The 19,281-nt window shown below is 34.9% G+C and overlaps 1 protein-coding gene across 3 annotated transcripts in view; it reads left to right on the top strand.

Annotated features, from left to right (window-relative positions):
• USP6NL (USP6 N-terminal like) overlaps nt 1-19,281 on the top strand; it is a 175,453-nt gene that overhangs the window by 141,314 nt on the left and 14,858 nt on the right. For all 3 annotated transcript variants that reach the window (XM_054593783.1, XM_054593767.1, XM_054593775.1), the window contains 7 exons: nt 3,208-3,317; nt 5,464-5,512; nt 7,068-7,188; nt 9,910-10,004; nt 10,880-10,945; nt 11,038-11,137; nt 13,952-14,104. In XM_054593783.1, the coding sequence (XP_054449758.1) occupies nt 3,208-3,317; nt 5,464-5,512; nt 7,068-7,188; nt 9,910-10,004; nt 10,880-10,945; nt 11,038-11,137; nt 13,952-14,104 (694 nt within the window). The remainder of the gene's footprint in view (nt 1-3,207; nt 3,318-5,463; nt 5,513-7,067; nt 7,189-9,909; nt 10,005-10,879; nt 10,946-11,037; nt 11,138-13,951; nt 14,105-19,281) is intronic.

Here is a 19,281-nt window from a genome sequence, read left to right on the forward strand (position 1 = left end):
ACACACAGTGCTAATTTTTCATCTACATGCTTCCATAGTACTTCTGCCCTCTGTTTTATAGGTTCAGTATTTCCTGTTTCTTTTAAATAAAATATTTATTCTTATATTATTGTGACACTCATGAATCTCAACCCAACCAATCTCAGAGATAACTGTAGAAGTTGCTAACTTCCTTTCATTAATATAAGAAATATGCTTGATTTCTTGTGTTCTGCATATTAACTTGTAAACAGTCTAGGGCATAAACAATCTTTCTGACCATTTTTTTTTTTCCTCACTCAACTGGGCTTTGTTTCTATCATGAACTTATTTTTTTTTATGTTGGATTTTCTTGTCTTCTAGAGAAGCTGATATTATAGATGTGTTAGGGTGTTTTTCCCCCTTGCAACTAAATTTTATTTTAAATTTTATCATTTCTTATCAAATATTTTCTTTGTTTTGACATCTTATTTTTTACCAGGAGGCCTGTGAACAACAATTGAGCTCTTTTTACTTACCCATTACCCTTCCCCCTCCCCACCCCTGATATTTAAAGAACAAATATATAATGATTGTTAGTTTTAAAGCTAAATTTTTGTAATGTATTCTGGACCAACTTATATAAGGAGTAGCATACAATAACATTTAAGTGGCTGTATGATTCCAGCATAGCACTATAAGTATCCTCTTCTGTCTTTGGAACTCTGAGTGTACCATGATTACTTTTTGTTTAAAAAAGTTATAGAAGCTGCTTTTCTCTGATATCCATCTCAAAACACAAAACTACACATAGAAAACACTTAAAATACACACATATCCATGATAGCCCTCATCTTTTCACTGTTAGCTTAAGTCAGGATTTAACAGTTATGTTTTTAAATATATCTTTGGAATTGATTTTAGCAGAAATATATATTACCAGCACATGGTAAATGGGTCATTATAACTTATGTATATAGAAACGTAATTATACTTAAGCATGGGTAAGTATAAATTATATAAATTTTAATCTCCCATCTGATTAAACATGGGTGATTAAACATATTCATTTAGTGCCCCTGAATTGTGAAATGCCACTAAATTGACAACAGAGAATGTTTTAAAAGGCAAACCTCAAGGAAGAGAAAAATAGAAGAAATTAACAGCTGCCAATTTTTGGAAACCAGAATTCAGACAAATACTAATCTTAGCAAACCTGAGAAAACTAATCATAGGCTAGCAGTGAGAAATTGGAGAAGCACCTGATTTATATTTCAAAATCTCCAAAAGCCTTGATAATTGCCAATTCCAGGTACCTTTGGAGTGGAAGTGAACAAGTCTGTTGCAGAGGCAGTTAGACCCCCTCAGTCCGTCCCACCCTGGAGGGAGACTGGAGGTTTACTGTTTGGAGAAGATAAAACAGAGGGCCACTGGGCTGGACAGAACACAGACATCGCCCAGGGCAGGGTTGCTGCACTGAAAGCACAGAGGAATTGAATACCCTGAATTTGGTGCATTGCGGCCTTTCCCTCTACTCAGCTCCCAGAACATGGGCAGCTGGGGCCTGTCTTTTTGACAGGAGAGCAGAAGAGCCGTCTCTGGAAAATCTGACCAGACTGAGAAAATAAACTTAAAGATACTGACTTCTGGGGAACCCCAGTGAAACTGCCCAGCCAGTGGAGACACAGTAGTGAATCCCCACCTCTGCACACAGAGCTTTCTATCGGCTTTTAGTCTCCTACTTTTAAATATAAGCAGACAACAAAGTATCACTATTCATTTGAGGAAAAGGAGCTAATATAAAAGACAAATTGAACAAATGGAAAAAAAGCAACTTGTAAGAAATAGGCTAGAGCGAAAGAAGAAAACAAGAAAGCTATCACTAATATCTTCAGCGGGATAAAAATAGATATTGCATCCATAAAACAAGTATAGAGTGCTATAAAAAGGAACATTTGAGAAAAACAAAGAGCTTATGAATATAAAAATGATAATAGAAATGACAGATCCTAGAGGAGAGTTTGAAAATAACAATTGAAGAAATTTCCCGGAAAGTAGATTATGAAGTCAAAGAAATGGAAAATAATAGAGAAAATATAAGAAAATTAAATGATAGCCCAGGAGATCCCACACTGTAATAATAATAAGAGTTCTGGAAAGAGAAAATGGGAATGTGGGAGAGGAGGCTGGAGAAATCAACAAGTAAATTATGAAAATTTCTCAGAACAGAGAGATGTATGAGGTGTTAAGATTGAAAAGATCCATCAAGTGTCCAACCCTGTGGATAAAAACAGATCCAAACCAAACAGAAATGTGAAGTTTCAGACATGGAGAAAGGAACTCCTATAAGCTTCTAGAGAAAAAAAAAGACTTCCTATAAAGAAGTAGGAATTAGAATGCAAACACTGGAAGTTAGAAGACAGTGAAAGCAGTGCCTTTTTAGCAAAAACATTTTCCAACTTAGAATTCAAAATAGCCAAATCGTTAAGACAGAAGGTAGCTATCAGATATTCAGAGTTTCAAAAATGTATCTTCCATATACCCTTTCAGAGGAGCTACTGGAGGACATGCTCCTCCAGAACAAGGGAATAAACCAGGAAAGATGTGATATGCAGGAAAGAGGAGACCCAAGCAAAGGCTGGCCTCACAGAGGGTGAAGGTAGACCCCAAGACACCAGCTCTGCAGCAGCCCAAACCAGGACAGGCCAGGAGGCTCTGGGGGCAATGTATGCAAGAAATTGAAACTGAGAGAATATCCGTCCAATAGGAGCATCTCTAGAGGAGATTTATGCAACTTAAAGACTGAATGAACAACAACTATGTAGAAAACAAGCAAATCAAGAAATAATGCGGTGATTAGCTCCAAGGAAGACAAGAATGTTGTGTTGGAAAGAAAACAGAAATCATAGTGGACTTTGTAACTCAGCTGTGAAGAGCTTTTACATAGCCCTAGCAATGCAAACTCAAAAAAGTTCTCTATCCAGAATTAAAATCTACCTCAATTAATGGGACATTAGGAAAAGAGAGGTGATGGGAAAAGGAAAGAACTGGGAGTAGGAGAGATGGGGCATGAAGGGGAGAGGGCCTTTTCATCGTGTGCCTTTTTATGTTGTTTTCATGTCTGAACCTGGGAATGATTTTCCTAAACCAAAATAACTTTTAAATGAGAATTATTTTACTATTTTTCCTAGGCTCTTTAACAGCTGATTTCCATAAAAAGTATACTCTTTCTCTCTTTTTCCTCTTCAGAAATTAAAGCACAGAGCACGTGGTTGTTCGCCTGATATCAGACAAATAGACCTTGATGTCAACCGCACATTTAGGGACCATATTATGTTTAGAGACAGATACGGTGTTAAGTAAGTAAAGTTTAATGTTATGCAATGTAAGTAGCATTTATAAATAGTCTCTATCAAAATCTTTATGAACTTAAAATGTGAGTGTTGAATGTTTCATAAAGACTTATCTTCATTCAGATCCTAAAACATTTTAAGCTTTTGCAGATCATTTGGTTCATGTTGTGTTAAACTTAAGTTCACATTTAACTTAACATTTTAAATTTTTGACATAGTTGGTGCTATAAAATTGGTAAAGAATCATTTTACAATTTGTGAATTCTTAAAAACATGGTATATACTTTATTAAAAGTCTTAGAAAAGAGAGATTGTGTTGCTTTTCAAGAACTGTGTCAGTGATAAATAATATTCCTATAACCTTGACCCCATGTATAGATGAAACTAAAAAAAAGTGAGGAATGAGTGAAATGACTATGACAATTCATGAATGAAAGGTATAGTTTTGCAGACCTCTCTATTGCTTAGAGTTCATCAGAGAAACAGAAACCAGTAAGAGATATATACTAAAGAGGATTATTGTGAGGAATTGGCTTATACAATGGGAGGGGCTGACTAGCAAGTCCGGGATCCACAGAGCAAGCCATCAGGAAGGGCAGGCTGGGATTCTTGGGCCTGAGCTGAGGCTGCTGTCCTCGGGGGGAATTTCTTCTTCAGGGAAGCCACAGATCTGCTCTTACAGCCTTTTAACTGATCGAATCAGGCCCACTCAGATTATCTAGGATGATCTCCCTTACTTAAAGTCAACTGATTATGGATTTTAATACATGTACAAAACATCTTTATAGTAACACCTAGATTTAGAATAACCGGGTATTGTAGCAGAGCCAGCTTGACAAAGCTGACCATCACAGTCAACCCTTGTCAATTTAGTTTCCAAATAAAGACAATAACAAAGTTATACTTTGGCCTAACTGTTCTGATTATGAACCCTTTCCCCACAAGAGGATGCATGCTCACTGTTCTGCTTTGGTATTCTATAAGCTAATTACTGTGATATAAAGTTAACTATTGTTAAAATATCTCATATAAGATCATTGGGGAAAAGAAAAAGGAGAAACACAAAAATTTTTTTAACATATATGCAGACATATACCAAAATAAGGAAGAAATACTTATTTATAGTCATCATTTCTGCAACTGGGCATGTGGTCATAGCTGGTTTATAACCCTTTCTGCTACCCATTCCACATTTCCTTTGCCCTTATTAAGTACCTCTGCTTATTATGGTTACCTCCTTGGTGAGGTGACCTAAACCTTTATTCCGAAAGGATCTGTCTGGATCATTAGCAGTCCAGCCCAAATTGAATTATTACAGTATTCTATAAACTTTAATCACAGGTTTTGGTAATGCTAAGAGACACCCTAAATGTTCTGCTGTATTTTAGACATACCCTTCCTTACATCCACCATCTAGTAGCAGCTCAATTTCCCCTTAATAATCAGTATCAATCACCCTGGCTAATATAATCACCCTTTCTTTGCCTGTTGATTCAGAGTCATGAGGAACCCAAAGTGTTTGGGTGGTAATCTCAACTTTTAGTTCAGGGGAATCATTGTTGTGTCTCCTTGTGGAAGCCTTCCCCACTTTGGAACTAATATCTCCAGATGGCCAGAGAGCCTTAGGTTGATGGGAAGGGAAACAAACATTTTGCTAGTGGAATACCAGAGGTTATCATGCGGGGAGCCCTACCCATTTCTACCCCTTCAGATTGGACCCCTGAATCCTGGCTGTGGGAGAGACATAATATATATGCAAGCTGATTTAGAGCGCACTCAGCCTCCTGGAGGACACTGCGCCTGCTATAGCTCTAACAGGCCATCCCATGGTTCTATCAAGCCAGTTGCTTCCATAAGGGTGATTTTTATTGTGAGAATAGTTCAGTGAAAGAAGGCAACACATTCAAGAAACTGTGAAGCCTTTTGTGTTTTTCTTGTTATAAATTCTTTCTGGCAAAATGCATGTTGTTTAACCTCAAACTTATACCATATAGAATATTGTTAAAATTTGAGCCTGGGATCATTTCTTTATTATGATAGTAATTTTATCTGGAGTATCTTATTTATTTTCAGTCAACTTTTTTTAAGTTTATCATTTTTAAAATATGTGAAATAACTAAGCTGTGTTCAATATGAATTTTCTTTTCTCTAGGCAACAGTCCCTGTTCCATGTTCTTGCTGCATATTCTATTTATAATACGGTAAGTTGGAGCATGCCTGCTCCTCGCTTTTTGAGGTGTCTCCTGAGGAACGGTAGGAGTCTTTCAGCTCCCCCTGCCTCACAAGGCCCTTTGGGGCTGAGTTCCTTCGTTTCAGGACCAGATGATCTCCACATTCTTTGAGCTCTGTGGATCTCTTACAGTAACGCTGAGTCATAGAGCAAAGCTGATTTAGAAGTGGGAAAAACCACAGCATGTCAGTGGATCTTACTGTGTCCCTCTTTCTCCAGACTGTTTTATTATTCTGATGTTTTTGTTTGTTTTGTTTTTATTTTATGGAAATAGGACTGGGAATGAGCAGGGCTAGAAGGATAGGAAGTTAGTAGATTAATTTTTGCTTTGCTTTTTATCCATTCAGTGAGGTTCAAACTGCCTACTTGCTATTCCCCAGAGCAGGATAAGACTAACCTTTCTTGTAATGGAACATGTTTTTCTTTAGATATTTATCATTTTGGGGGGAGATGATAATTTGGGGAAAGATCAATTAGGATTGAAGGTAATTGGGACGTTAAATAAATGCTTGTTGACTAGGTTTCAGGAAGGACAGCCTTGAACCTTGAGATATGTAATTTCTATTGTAATGAAAACCTTTAAGTTACAAGGGGCAGAAATTCTCCAACTAGGGCAAGTTAAAAGGAACTTATTGAAGGGACTTCTCATAGAAGCAATAGTTGGGCCTCGTGGGCATTGGAACTGGAAAGCGAGAAGCCTTCAATGAGAGCTACACTTTTTATCTCTTCCACTTGGGCCACATGCTGATCTGTAAACTGTTTATTCCAGATTGCTTTCTTTGCCTACTTATCAGTATTTCCATGGCTAAAGTTGCACCCATGGACTCTCTGTGACCATTCTATTCAAGTACACATCACCATCTGATTACAGTCTCTGGGGCTTTATTCGGAGTTCCTAGCAAGAGTTTATGATTAGCCAGTGCATCCAATTAATTGTTCCCCTGGGGTGAGGTGTTCTCTTCTCCTTCAGCTTTGGTTCATGTGCTACCAACATGAATGCTTAATGCCACACTATAATTATGGCAGGGAACATGGGGAGAATGGGCAGTTCTCAGAGAAGGGGCATAACTTGGTTGGATGTGTCTACAAATGTGTGTATGTAAAGGTCTAGACATCAAGAGGAGGCCAGGCAGTGAATTGGGACTGTAGGAGGAGAGGACTTGCTAGCATCTGAGCAAAGCAGAGGAATATTGAGCTGAGACGCATACAGAAAAAAGAAAAGAAAAACCTGTTAGTGCTCTTTACAGAGGGTATTATAGCTGAACAGGGGGCAATAAAAGTACATTTAGGTTTAGACTTTGTTCACACCTGTATATTTATTCTTGAACACAATTTTATTCTTTTATAGTATGTGGCTCAGTGCTATGAAGATTCTAATATTTTTTTCTGTAGAATTACTCATTCCATAATGTATTTAGGTGTTTTCTGGTTATTTTATAGGTCAGTTATTTATTTTTTTTTTATGTGTGCATGCATGTAGTCTGATCTTAAAGCTCCCGGTTTCTTTGTTCTCATTTACTCTTCAGGAAGTTGGATACTGTCAGGGGATGAGCCAGATCACAGCCTTACTCCTTATGTATATGAATGAAGAAGATGCCTTCTGGGCCCTGGTCAAACTCTTCTCAGGCCCTAAACATGCCATGCACGGTAAGAAAGCCCCATAGTTTATCATAAACAATAAGCAAGAGAGGGAGAAAAAAGTCAAACTGTGGAAGATGCTTGGTAGAGTTAAGTACAAAAACTTACTGCCCAAGGGCTCGTTCAGTTAATTACTGTTTGTTACAAATTTTTTATTTCATTTCTCTTTTATTAAACTCTAATAAATTTTCCTTTTCACATTTATACTCCTTTGTGTTTACCCCAGAGTATATTTTTGGCATTTAAAAGTTCTTTGCTTACTTGCCCCTATAATCAGAAGAAACTAATTTTAGGTTTGGAGCAATTTTAGGAAAAGCTGTATTATTGGGAGGAAAAAAAATGCTTTTTGATCAAAACTTTTAGACAGTCACACTATTATCATTTCAGTGAACTGTTTATTATTGATTGGATATTGTTATATATAACTCTTTGTCAAAGAACATTCATTGAAAAATGATGCTTAAGGTGTTTAAAGAAAAGGTACATAATAAAGTAGTTTCGTATAACAAGTGTGTGTTTTAGTTCTTTCAGCTGTAAAGTAGATTCCATTTTACATAAAAAGCTGGTAACACATTCTGGGCACTTTTTTGGTTTTCAAGTGACAAGATTGATTTTAATAACTGTGTCCTTATATTTGCCGAGCATATGCAATAAACTTTATTTAAGACTTTGGATTACAACTTGTCTTGGAAATTAAAGTGGCATTTGTCCATATAATGCAAAACTATTTTCCCAGTGCCATCCGCGTGATAATACCAAACCAAAACCAAAATCTAACACTAATCACTGTAAGAATGGGTCATATAAGCTCTGTGAATATTTCAACTTTATGTTGTGGGGAGCCTGCAACAGTTTAAAGTGATATTTTAACATTTCAAAATCATGGCCTTCCATAGTTTAGAGCTTATTAAATCTCACATCCGTACCATGTGTTTTTCGTGTGAGAGTATTTTGTATTTGTGTGGTCTGTGTGTATACGTGCAAATGTGCGCACACACACACATGTGTTAGCATTTGGCTGTCTCCCTCTGTGTTCCTTGCAAATTTTTAAAATAAATACTATCTTCATGATAACTGTTTCTGGACAGTTTGCACCTCACTAAATTGATGACTCCAAAAATATGACATATTATATTGAATTGCCATCCAACAGACAGTATCATTTAAAAAGCATCTTGAAGAAAAATAACTCTGCCTTGTATATTTTTATTTTGCTTTATCATGGGATGATGTTGCTGGTATTTGTTGAAGTACAATGGATTGTTTTAATTTAAGTGTATGTAATTGGGTAGAAGACTGCCCAATTTTAGAAAAGTCTTTTTTTTTGCATTTCATATATGAAAGTTTCACTTATAAATGTACACAGTAAAGTGAGGGCTGAAGAAAGTGAGATTTCAAATATCAAGTCTAGGATGTCACTGAAAAGTGAAGAAAGATTAGGTGTCTTAGCTTGTATTTATTATGATGGGCATTGCCTTTTTTAAAAATCAGACTTCTTGAAATTCTTCCAGTTCCCATTACTATCAAATTGACCATGAAAGTGGCACAGATGGAGAGAGATGTGGATTTTTTTAATGAAATTATATAAATGGAAAATATTACTAAGGATAAATAGAATCTCTATCTATGGAAATTTGTACACACCTTAGAAAACTGAGAAGTAGTTAAGAAATAGCCCTTCCCCAAAGATGATAAAGTGGTATGTCCCAACAGTATGTGAGGAACATAGTTTCACTTTTGGGAAGAATGTTTTGAGGGGCCGGGGAGAAAGTCTTCAAGGTCAATTAAGTCTAGAAGACCAAGTTAAACAAAGAAAAATGTGTCTTTTGTCTATAAAACAACTTAGAAACATTAAGAAGCTCATTTGCATCATGAATATCCAAGGAGGGTATATATAACATAAAGCATTTCCCCTGGATTTTTTTTTAAACATGGAACATCTATAATATCTTTCAAAGTTACATAGAATCCAGGTTCTTAAATACAAATATGGGAAAAACTATAAATCCATTAAGTATATATCCTTTTTAATGGATTGTGTAGAATGTCTGAAAGGAGACCTGTGAATAAAAATAGATATAAAGTTCCCTGAATTAAAATATACAAAATTAATGCTGAATTACTATTTACAATTAGTTGTAGCCTAGAAATCTTATACATTGTATTATATAATCAATTGGGGAAAAATTCCATTTTTGATGTAACTGATCACATAGTGCTAGTATAGTTTAGCTGTTATTAAATATCATTTATAGAAAGGATTAAAAAGAGATAAAAGCTTTGAAGGCATGATATTAATGACATTTTCAGAGTAAACCTGAAAAAAAGTAATAAAATGTTTGTTATTTAATGTATTAACAGTAAAACAAAATGGTAACAAATCAAGATATCACCCAATATTTTAAGAGAACAGGTAATCTTGATAAATGGCTTATGTCCATTTTTTTCTTAGCTGCTTAGTTTTCCTTTTAATACAGATATATTCTGTTCTCTTTTGTATTTTTATAAGGTTGTAGGAGATCTTTAGAAAACAAATACTAGGCTACAGGTTTAGAATATTAGAACCAAAGCTCACACACAATTTTTTTGTTGTTGGGGAGGAAAAATATTTAGGTAACTACTGGATTTAATTTTTGTTGTTGTTTTGACCATTAAAAATGAAAGTAATATTTCATTTAAACATAGGGATTTTTATTGGTCTTAAGAAGTATTTTTATGTTTGTATTCTAGGCTTTTTTGTCCATGGTTTTCCTAAGCTCTTGAGGTTTCAAGAACATCATGAAAAAATACTGAATAAATTTCTATCCAAGCTTAAGCAACACTTGGTAGGTAGACGTGACATTGACTTAAACCCACCTACATCAAGAGTAAAGCTAGAACCCTGGCTGGTGTGGCTCAGTGGATTGAGCGCTGGGCTGCAGACCAAAAGGTCGTTGGTTTGATTCCCAGTCAGGGCACATGCCTGGGTTGTAGGGGACAAGTCCCTAGTTGGGGGTGTGTAAGAGGCAACTGATCGATGTTTCTTTCCCACATGGATGTTTCTTTCCCTCTCCTCCTCCATCCTTTCCCCTCTCTCTAAAAATAAATTAATAAAATCTTTTTTTAAAAAAAAGAATAAAGCTAGAAGAATTGAGTGCAGCCTTTGGTCCCAATTACTGTATTGATTTATAGTGTTTTCCATTTCATTTATTATGCAGTTGTTTAAAGAACATTGGATTTGTGAAATTTAATATTGATCAACTATCATAGCCCTACCTCAAACTTTGATGTTAATATATACAAACAATGCAGGTTTTAAAGATATGTAATATTTAAGTAAATTTGAAGGTGTTTGGATTGCACAGAAAGTATTTTAAGGGTTATACAAACTCATTCTTAGTGAACCATATATACGCTCTATAATATTAAAAAAGTAGTTCAGTAAAGCAAAGATACTTCACTATAAACTGTATTAAAGAGAATCAAAATGTTTTATTACAATCCTATCATAAAAAGGATTTGATTTTCAAAAGTAAAAATGAGAAGAAGAAATAAGAAGAGAAAAAATAGAATTATTCCAGCAGCATAAAAAAAGATTTGTAATAAAATGGTTTTATGTTTAGCTGTGTTGGCTACTTCCTTCAGCCTTCCTAACTTTTAGTGTTATAAGTCTTATTTTGTTTGCTACAATCCAGAAGTTATGAAGTCTTTGTTTTTTCAGGATTCTCAAGAAATCTACACAAGTTTTTATACAATGAAATGGTTTTTTCAATGTTTCCTTGATCGTGTGAGTATTTGTTTATGAAACCCAATCATAAAATTGTAAATACCACGTGGGGCGAACTATTAACCTTATTTCTATTTTGTTTTTCATTGTAGACTCCCTTTACTCTAAACCTCAGAATATGGGATATCTACATCTTTGAAGGAGAACGAGTTCTTACTGCTATGTCTTACACAATCTTAAAATTACACAAAAGTAAGAAAATGTTTAACTATAAAGATTTCACAGATATCTGGCCGTGTTTTAACTCTGAGTTAACATTCCCCACTCAACTTCATTTTCTTTTAGTAATGAGTTTTAAAAATTCCTGAAAATCAGTGAAGAAATTATCTTCAGTTGGCACTTTACTTTCATTGATTCTTATGACTAGAAGCTTACCTCATTGCAAAGGTCTTTGATTCTTTTCTCTATATCAGTTTTTTTTTTTTTATTTTCATACTTAAAGAGTAGAATACAATGTGGCTTTGCTAATAATAATCTTATTAAGTATTTCTTTCCACTGGAACCCCATCCTTCCGTTTCATCATTCTGAATCTCAACATTTGTAGTAAAAGAGAGAGAGGCTAAAGAAACCAGGTGCCTGAATTAAAAGGTCTAGAGAGCCAATTTGCCGTTACTGTTTCCTTTATCCAGGAGAAAGCATCCAGTTTCAAGGTACAGAACAGGGTTGGGGAACGTTCAGCTTATCGCTCTGCTTGACTGCAGTGTGGCCTCTGGGACAAGTACAGGCCATGGCTATCGTTGCCTTAAGGCAACTAGGCTTTGAAAAGTCTGCAGTTGCAATATTTCAAAGGCTCTATAAATTTGATGTGTTATGCCTTATTTTAAAATCAAGAAATGAGAGTGTTTCATGAAATGAAGAGCTCATCCATCTTAATGTTTCAATTCATCCTTAAAAATATGTGACTTCTTTTGTAACTACACAAAGAAGAGAATCACTGAAGGCTTTAGAACTGCCCGTGTGCTTCTCATTCAGCCACACAGCATAGTTTCATGTTCACTGCATTCTACTCTTCTTATGTTGTTCTTGAATGATTCAGCTCTTCAGCTTCCCAACTGAATTATGATCTAACTAAGTAATTACAGTCATGTTTTATAGTTTTTTTCCCTCTCCTGTGTGTGGTGGTGTTCTAAGTGCACATTAGGTACTTTAATATAAGACTGTTTGATTGCTTACCTGAAAAGCATGGACTTCACAAATGCCAGACTGTCCAAACTTTAGACAAGAGTAAAAACTCCCTTTAAAATCACATCTGTATTACTCAGAAAGAAAAGGATTCAGAAATGTTGTGGATTGCTCCTCTGACACCCAAGTCCTCACTCCCCCAAAACACAAAGCACAGCACCAAACAAAACAAATGACAGTGAATTGTTTTCAAGATTTGTATAACCACAGGAAATCAATCAATTTCTCTCAGTCTCTCCCCTCCCCTTTCCTTTTTTTGGATTATAAACTGACCAAGAAATAGAACAAAAGTATACTTTTTGTTAAGATACATACTTACTAGGTGAATGTTCCCTAAACATGAGGAGTAGAAACGTGATCTCCATAGCTCTCTTCTCCCTCTTAAAGTATGTTTTACTTATATGACTTTTTTGTTTTTTCTTTTCTTTTTTTATTTAACAGGTTTTTTTATTGTTGTTCAAGTACAGTTGTCTCCATTTTCTCCCCACGACTTTCCCCCACCCCACCCATCCCCGCCTTCCACCCTCAATCCTACTCTCCTTGGCTTTGTCCACGGGTCCTTTATGCATGTTCCTGGACAACCCTTCCCTTCCTTTCCCCCACTATCCCCCTCCCCTGTTCCCTCTGGTCACTGTCAGTTTGTTCTTTAGTTCCATGTCTCTGGTTCTACTTTGCTCACTTGTTTGTTTTGTTGATTAGGTTCCACTTAGAGGTGAGATCATATATGACTTGATTAATTTTGACAAGTAAAAATCTCTTCACCCTTTGTAAATGAACTTTAAGCATAACAATTATTAATAGGTTATGTTCTATCATTTCATTAGACTAAAGCTGTGTAAAAAAGGCTATTGGCTACTATGTATGTTTTCTTAGGAAGAAAAAGCCCAAAGACTTACAGGAAGTTCCTTCATATAAAGTTTGAAAAACTGTGTCCAGGGCTCTTAACCAGTAGTTAGCTGAAGCTCCCAACAGGTTTTTTTGGTTATTTCCTGATTGCCTTAATAATATTAAGAGACAGTGTTACAGGACATTCGCCGCATAGTGGTTTTAAATAGTTAAAAAAGAAAGGAAACAACCTAAATGCCCAATATTAAAAATTATAGTGCATATATACAATGGACTCTTACAGTTATTAATAATGATGGTATAAAATTATACTTGTTGAAATAAGAAATATCAGTGATATACACATACATTATTGAGTGGGGGAAAAACAAAGAGGTGAATATCATGGAAAATGTAATTTATTTTTTAAATTAATGCACATATACACATATCTTATAGGGCAGTCGCCAGTGGGATCTTACCTGATTTTTCCTTTCTGTTTTGTATCTGTAATTTGAAGTTTTCCAGTAAAATTAATTTCATAAGTAGAAATAAAAATAAAATTACCAATGCATATTTTTTAAAATTTCTGAAACAGTAAAAATATAGACCTAAATGTTCATTGGGAGCTCATGCCAATAAAACGGAAAGAGCTCTTGTCACCTTTGATGGTCTGCGTTTATTGTATGCAAAGGGGCTCTTGCTCTGGGTTTATATCAATGCTTACATACCATTCTTAAAGCAATGAGAAAGTACTTAGTAGTATTTTCCTCCCTACCCCCTGCTTGTACAAGTACCTGCTTTTCTCTGTGACTGCTTTAATATCAGAAAATATTTTTGTTATACTGAGCTTCAGTGATATTCACAATAACATATTTAATTTGTTTGTTGTGCCCTTAAAAAAAAAACTATACCAGAAAAGCAGAATAGAATGCATTATCATCTCAACCTAAAGTAGCTATTAATGTGGCATTTTTATTTCTCTGATCCTTTCTTAGAACATTTAATGAAATTGTCTATGGAAGAACTTGTAGAATTTCTTCAGGAGACCTTGGCAAAGGACTTTTTTTTTGAAGATGACTTTGTAATAGAGCAACTTCAGATTTCTATGGCAGAACTAAAACGAGCAAAATTAGACCTTCCAGAACCTGGTAAGAAATATCCAAATATTTTATATCTTAAATTTAATTTTGACTTAAATTATAATTAAAATTGAAAGACACAGCACAGTTAACACGGGCCATTTCTGTGTCAAAACATGAGCATTATACATGCTTGTGATGACATAATGTAAATCAGTGTTTTACCCGCTGTTTATGACTTGATTCTTATTTTAAGAAAAAGCAAATAAATGTATTAACTAAATCTGCCTCTCCTGATAGAATAACTGTACTATCACTACTTAAATTTAGAAAGTTGGGTTGACAAGTAATACTGTTCAATAGAAGTAACTGTGTAACTTTAAAGTAGTATCATAATAAGCACTTTTTACTTTCATCATTTCAATTTGTGAAAGTATATGCAATAGCAGAACAAGTTAGAGTCCCATTTTATAGAAGAGGAAACTGATACTTAGATGCTTAAATATGAAGCTGCAGAACCAAAAAATAGCATTACCGACACTGGAGTCCAAGTTTTCTAACTACTAAAATCCCGGGCTCTTTACAGTATATTGCAGTGTAGATGATATACTTTATTTACTAATCTCAAAACATCCTCTAGTACCTCCTATTAGGTTTTCTGCTAAGTGCTGTCCTGGGGATGAATAACTGAAAAGAAAGACAAGCTTCTTGCTTTCAGAATATAGAAGAGATGTGATTTACTTAAAGCTAGATTGTGGAGGGGTAATAATAGAGCTCAGTACAGGCTATAGAGGGAAGGATCAGAGGAATGGTAGTGGAGGATGAGAAGGAAGAAAAAAGAAAATGTAGAACGATCACAGTAGGAATAACTTTTAAGAGTTTTGACTAGATATGTGACAATGTGTGATTTCCTGTACAAAAGGTATCCAGCCCTTTTCCTTTCTTACATTTGTTGCATGGATGGGTGTGGGAAGGGAGTAGGGAAGTGGAAGGCCATGGGTAAGAGAAGAAAAGGAAATGGGGTCACTTATGAATACCCTCAGGTGCAGTTGGATTTAGCATTTCCAGGGAGTGTGGCCCATACTTTGATGTCTGCATGTGTGTGTACAGAACAAGCAGAAATACATTACTGAAAAACATATCTTTTCCCCTTTGGTGAAAACCAGGATGCTCTGCTTTTAGTTATTAATTGCAAGGGGTCTGATCATTAGCGTTTCTCTGAAGTTTGCCCTGGGTCATAAGGGCTCACTAGAAAACAAAACATTACAGCAGTAATCAAACGTGGGCATCCGCTCTCTGGACCCATCACCTTTCTTAAGTGAGGTCAACCCTCTCTCGTTCAGTGTAATAATGTCCATTTTCTACTAATCCTTTCCTGTAGCAGGGAATGCATTTGGAGCACAATTACTAACTATAGCCTTGCTGCTTTAACATTTATTCTTAAGTATGTTGACTACTTTTGAAAAGAGTTTAAGAAAGGTTTTAGTAAAAGACACAGAGAAAAAATACATAGAACTGTTTGAACATAAGACTAAAATACCAAAACCTATGGTAGATCAGTGTTTAACTAGCAGCCGATATTTACTGAATGCTTACTGTGTGCCACCTACTACATGTACTATCTCATTTAATCCCTAAAAATAACTTAAGAGAAAGTACACATCCTCATTTTACACATGAGGAATCTTATAGTCTTTTCTAAGATCTTTGTACCAGCAAACTGTAGAATGGGGATGGAGAGTGGCGCAGGGGGATAAGGGAGAGGGATCGAGAAATACAACCAGAAACATTGTCTCAATTTTGCTCTGATCATACCGCAGTTAAGGTGGAATGTGGTCAGGTGGCCATGCACTTGCTAGGACTACAATCTGTTCCATCGATCTCAACTTTTCTAATGACAAACAGTTTTACTGTCTGTTGGGGCTGATTTCCCCTCATGACTTCGTATTACTTTGTCAAACAAAAAAAGAACCACTAGTATTTTAATTGATTGTACTGAATTTAAAAGATTATTGAGAGAAAATTGATATTTATAAGATAATATTTTTTCTGAATACAGGCTTTTGCTTTTCAGATGCTCAAGTTTCTTTAATCTCCATTAGTCAAATTTGTTTTCTTCATATGACTGTTACACATATCTTATCCACCTAGCCCAGACGTCACTCCTATAGTTATTTTATCTTTCTTATTGCTACTGTAAGGTGAAATTTTCATTTTTTCTAACTGGTTAGGAAAACTTTTGCTATATTAAATTTTTTTAATCATGGTAAAATACATGACATAAAATTTACCATCTTAACCATTTTTAAGTGTACAGTTAAGTGGTATGAAGCACATTCATAATGTTGTACAATCATCACCACCATCCATCTCCTTAACTCTTTATCTTATAAATCTGAAACTCCATACCCCTTAATTAAGACCTATCTATTCCCATCCTCCTAATTCCTGGAAACCACCGTTCTACATTCTCTCTATGATTTTGACTACTCTAAGTAGCTCATACAAATGGAATATACAGTATTTGTCTTTTGTGACTGGCTTATTTAACTAAGCATAATATCCTCAAGTTCATCCACATTGTAGCCTGTGTCAGAATTTCTTTCCTTTCTAAGGCTGAATAGTATTCCATGGTATGCATAAATCACACTTCACTTATCTCACATTTTAGCTATTGTTAAATAATGCTGCAATGAACATGGGTGAACAAATATCCTTTTAAGACCTTTCTTTTCATTCTTTTGGGTATATACACTCAGAAATGGCATTGCCGGGACATACTGTAATTCTGTTTTTAATTGTTTGAGGAATTACCACACTGTTTTCCACAGAAGCTGTACCCTTTTACATTTCTACCAGCAATGCACAAGGTTTCCAAGTTCTCCACATTCTTGCCAACATTTCTTTTTCTTTTTCTTTTAGTTGCCACTTGATTGGTACGAGGTAGTAATCTTATTGTAATTTTGATTCTCATTTTCTTAATGATCAGTGAGTTTAGTGTCTTTTCATGTGTTTATTGATCATCTGCATATTTTCTTTGGAGAAATATTTGTTCAAATCGTTTGCTCATTTTTGAATTGGGGTTTTTTTTTTTTATTATTGAGTTTTAAGAGTCCTATATTCTGGATATTAATCCTTTATGAAATAAATGATTTGAAAATATATTCTCCCATTCTATGGGTTGCCTTTTTACTCTTTCAGTATTATTTTTTGATGTATATTTTTTTTAATGTTTATGAAATCCAGTTTGTTTTTTCTTTTGTTGATTGTACCCTTAGTGTCATATCCAAGAAATCATTGCGAAATCCAGTGACATAAAGTTCCTGCCCTATGTTTTCTTCTAAGGTTTTTATAGTTTTAGGGATTATGTTTATGTCTCTTATCCTTTTTGAGTTAGTTTTTTCATGGTATTAGGTAAAGATCCAACTTCATTTTTATGCAGGTGGATAACCAATTTTCCCAGCATCATTGTTGAAAAGACTGTTCCTTTCTCATTGAATGGTCTTGGCACCCTTGTCAAAATCATATAGGTGAAGATATACTTCTGGGCTCTCTATTCCATTGGTCTTAAAGTGCATGTCTTTATGCTACTACCACACTGTTTTGGTTACTATGGCTTTGTAATAAGTGTTGAAATCAGAATATTTGTGTCCTCCAGCTTTTCAAGATTGTTTTAGCCTTTTGAGGTCCCTTGAGAGTCCATATGAATTTTAGGATGGTTTTTCTAGTTTTGCAAAAAATTTCATTGGGGTTTTGATTAAGGGCATTAAACCTGTAGATTACTTTGGATACTATTGACATCTTAACAATATTAAACCTTCTAATCCATGAATGTGAGATGTTTTCATTTACTTATGTTTTAGCTAGTCTCTTTCAGCAGTGTTCTATAGTTTTTATTGAGCATGTCTTTCACCTCTTTGTTTAATTCCTAAGTATTTTATTCTTTTTGGTGCCATCATAAATGGAATTGTTTTGTAATTTCCTTTTCAGGTTGTTTATTGTTATTGTATAAAAATTCAGCTGAGTTTTGTGTGTTGACTTTGTATTCTGCCACTTTGCTGAACTTGTTTATTAGCTCTAACAATTTTTCTGGTGTGTGTGAAATCTTCAGGGTTGTATACACATAAGATTATATCTGGGACCACTGTTAATTTTACTTCTTTTTTTCCACCTTGGATGCCCTTTATTTCTTTTTTATGCCTACTTGGTCTGGCTAGAATTCCTGGTACTGCGTTAATTAGAAATGGTGAGAATAGGCATCCCTTTCTTGTTACTGATCTTAGAGGAAGAGCTTTAAGTCTTTTCCCAGTGAATATGATGTTTGCTGTGGGTTTTTCATATATGGCCTTTACTATGTTGAGGTAGTTTCCTTCTATTACTAATTTGTTGAGTGTTTTTATCATGAGAAAGTGTTAAATTTTGTTAAACACTTTTTCTGCATCGATTGAGATGATCATGGTTTTTTTCCTTCCCCTTCATTTTTTTAATGCAGTATATTCCATTGATCATTTTTTTGTATGTTGAACTATCCTTGCATTCCAGGAATATGTTCACTTGGCCATGGTGTATAATCTCTCTACTATGCTGGTCAACTCAGTTTGCTAGTGTTTTGTTGAGGAGCTTTGCATCAGTGTTCATAAGGGGTGTTCTGTAGCTTTCTTGTAGTGGCTTTGTCTGGCTTTGTTGTCAGGATAATCCTGGCTTCATAGACTGTACCTAATTTATAAATTAAACTTTATAATAGGTGTGTATGTATGTATGTATGGGAAAAAATATAGTAAACTATATGCAGGCTCTGGTACTATCTGCAGTTTCAGGCATCCACTGGCGGACCTTGGAATGTATTCCCTATGGATAAGGGGAGACTTCTATATTTTTTTTTTTTTTAGAAACTTGTTCATTTTCTGTTTGTATTTGTATAAGATTTTTGCAAAGAACTTTTCAATCATATACAAAAGTAGAAAAAGTATTGAGTCCCTTTCTCCATTTATTCATCACCCAACTTACTGAACAATTTTAAAGTGAAAATAAAGACACTATAGATCCCATATTTTAATTAAATTTCTAAATTAAAGAAATCAGTCCTGTTATCTTGTGGAATGTCCCACATTCTGGAGTAGTCCAATTTTTCTTTCCTATAGTCATTTAACTCATTCCTCTAACCTCTTTATTTTCTGTAAGATAAAAGTTAAATTCAGAGGTTTAATTAGATTCAGATTAAATAGGTGGAACATAAAAACTAGTTC

The sequence above is a fragment of the Pteronotus mesoamericanus genome, unplaced genomic scaffold, assembly GCF_021234165.1.
Source record: "Pteronotus mesoamericanus isolate MK-2021 breed Mesoamerican mustached bat unplaced genomic scaffold, CSHL_Meso_final contig_130, whole genome shotgun sequence".
Classification (NCBI taxonomy): domain Eukaryota; kingdom Metazoa; phylum Chordata; class Mammalia; order Chiroptera; family Mormoopidae; genus Pteronotus; species Pteronotus mesoamericanus.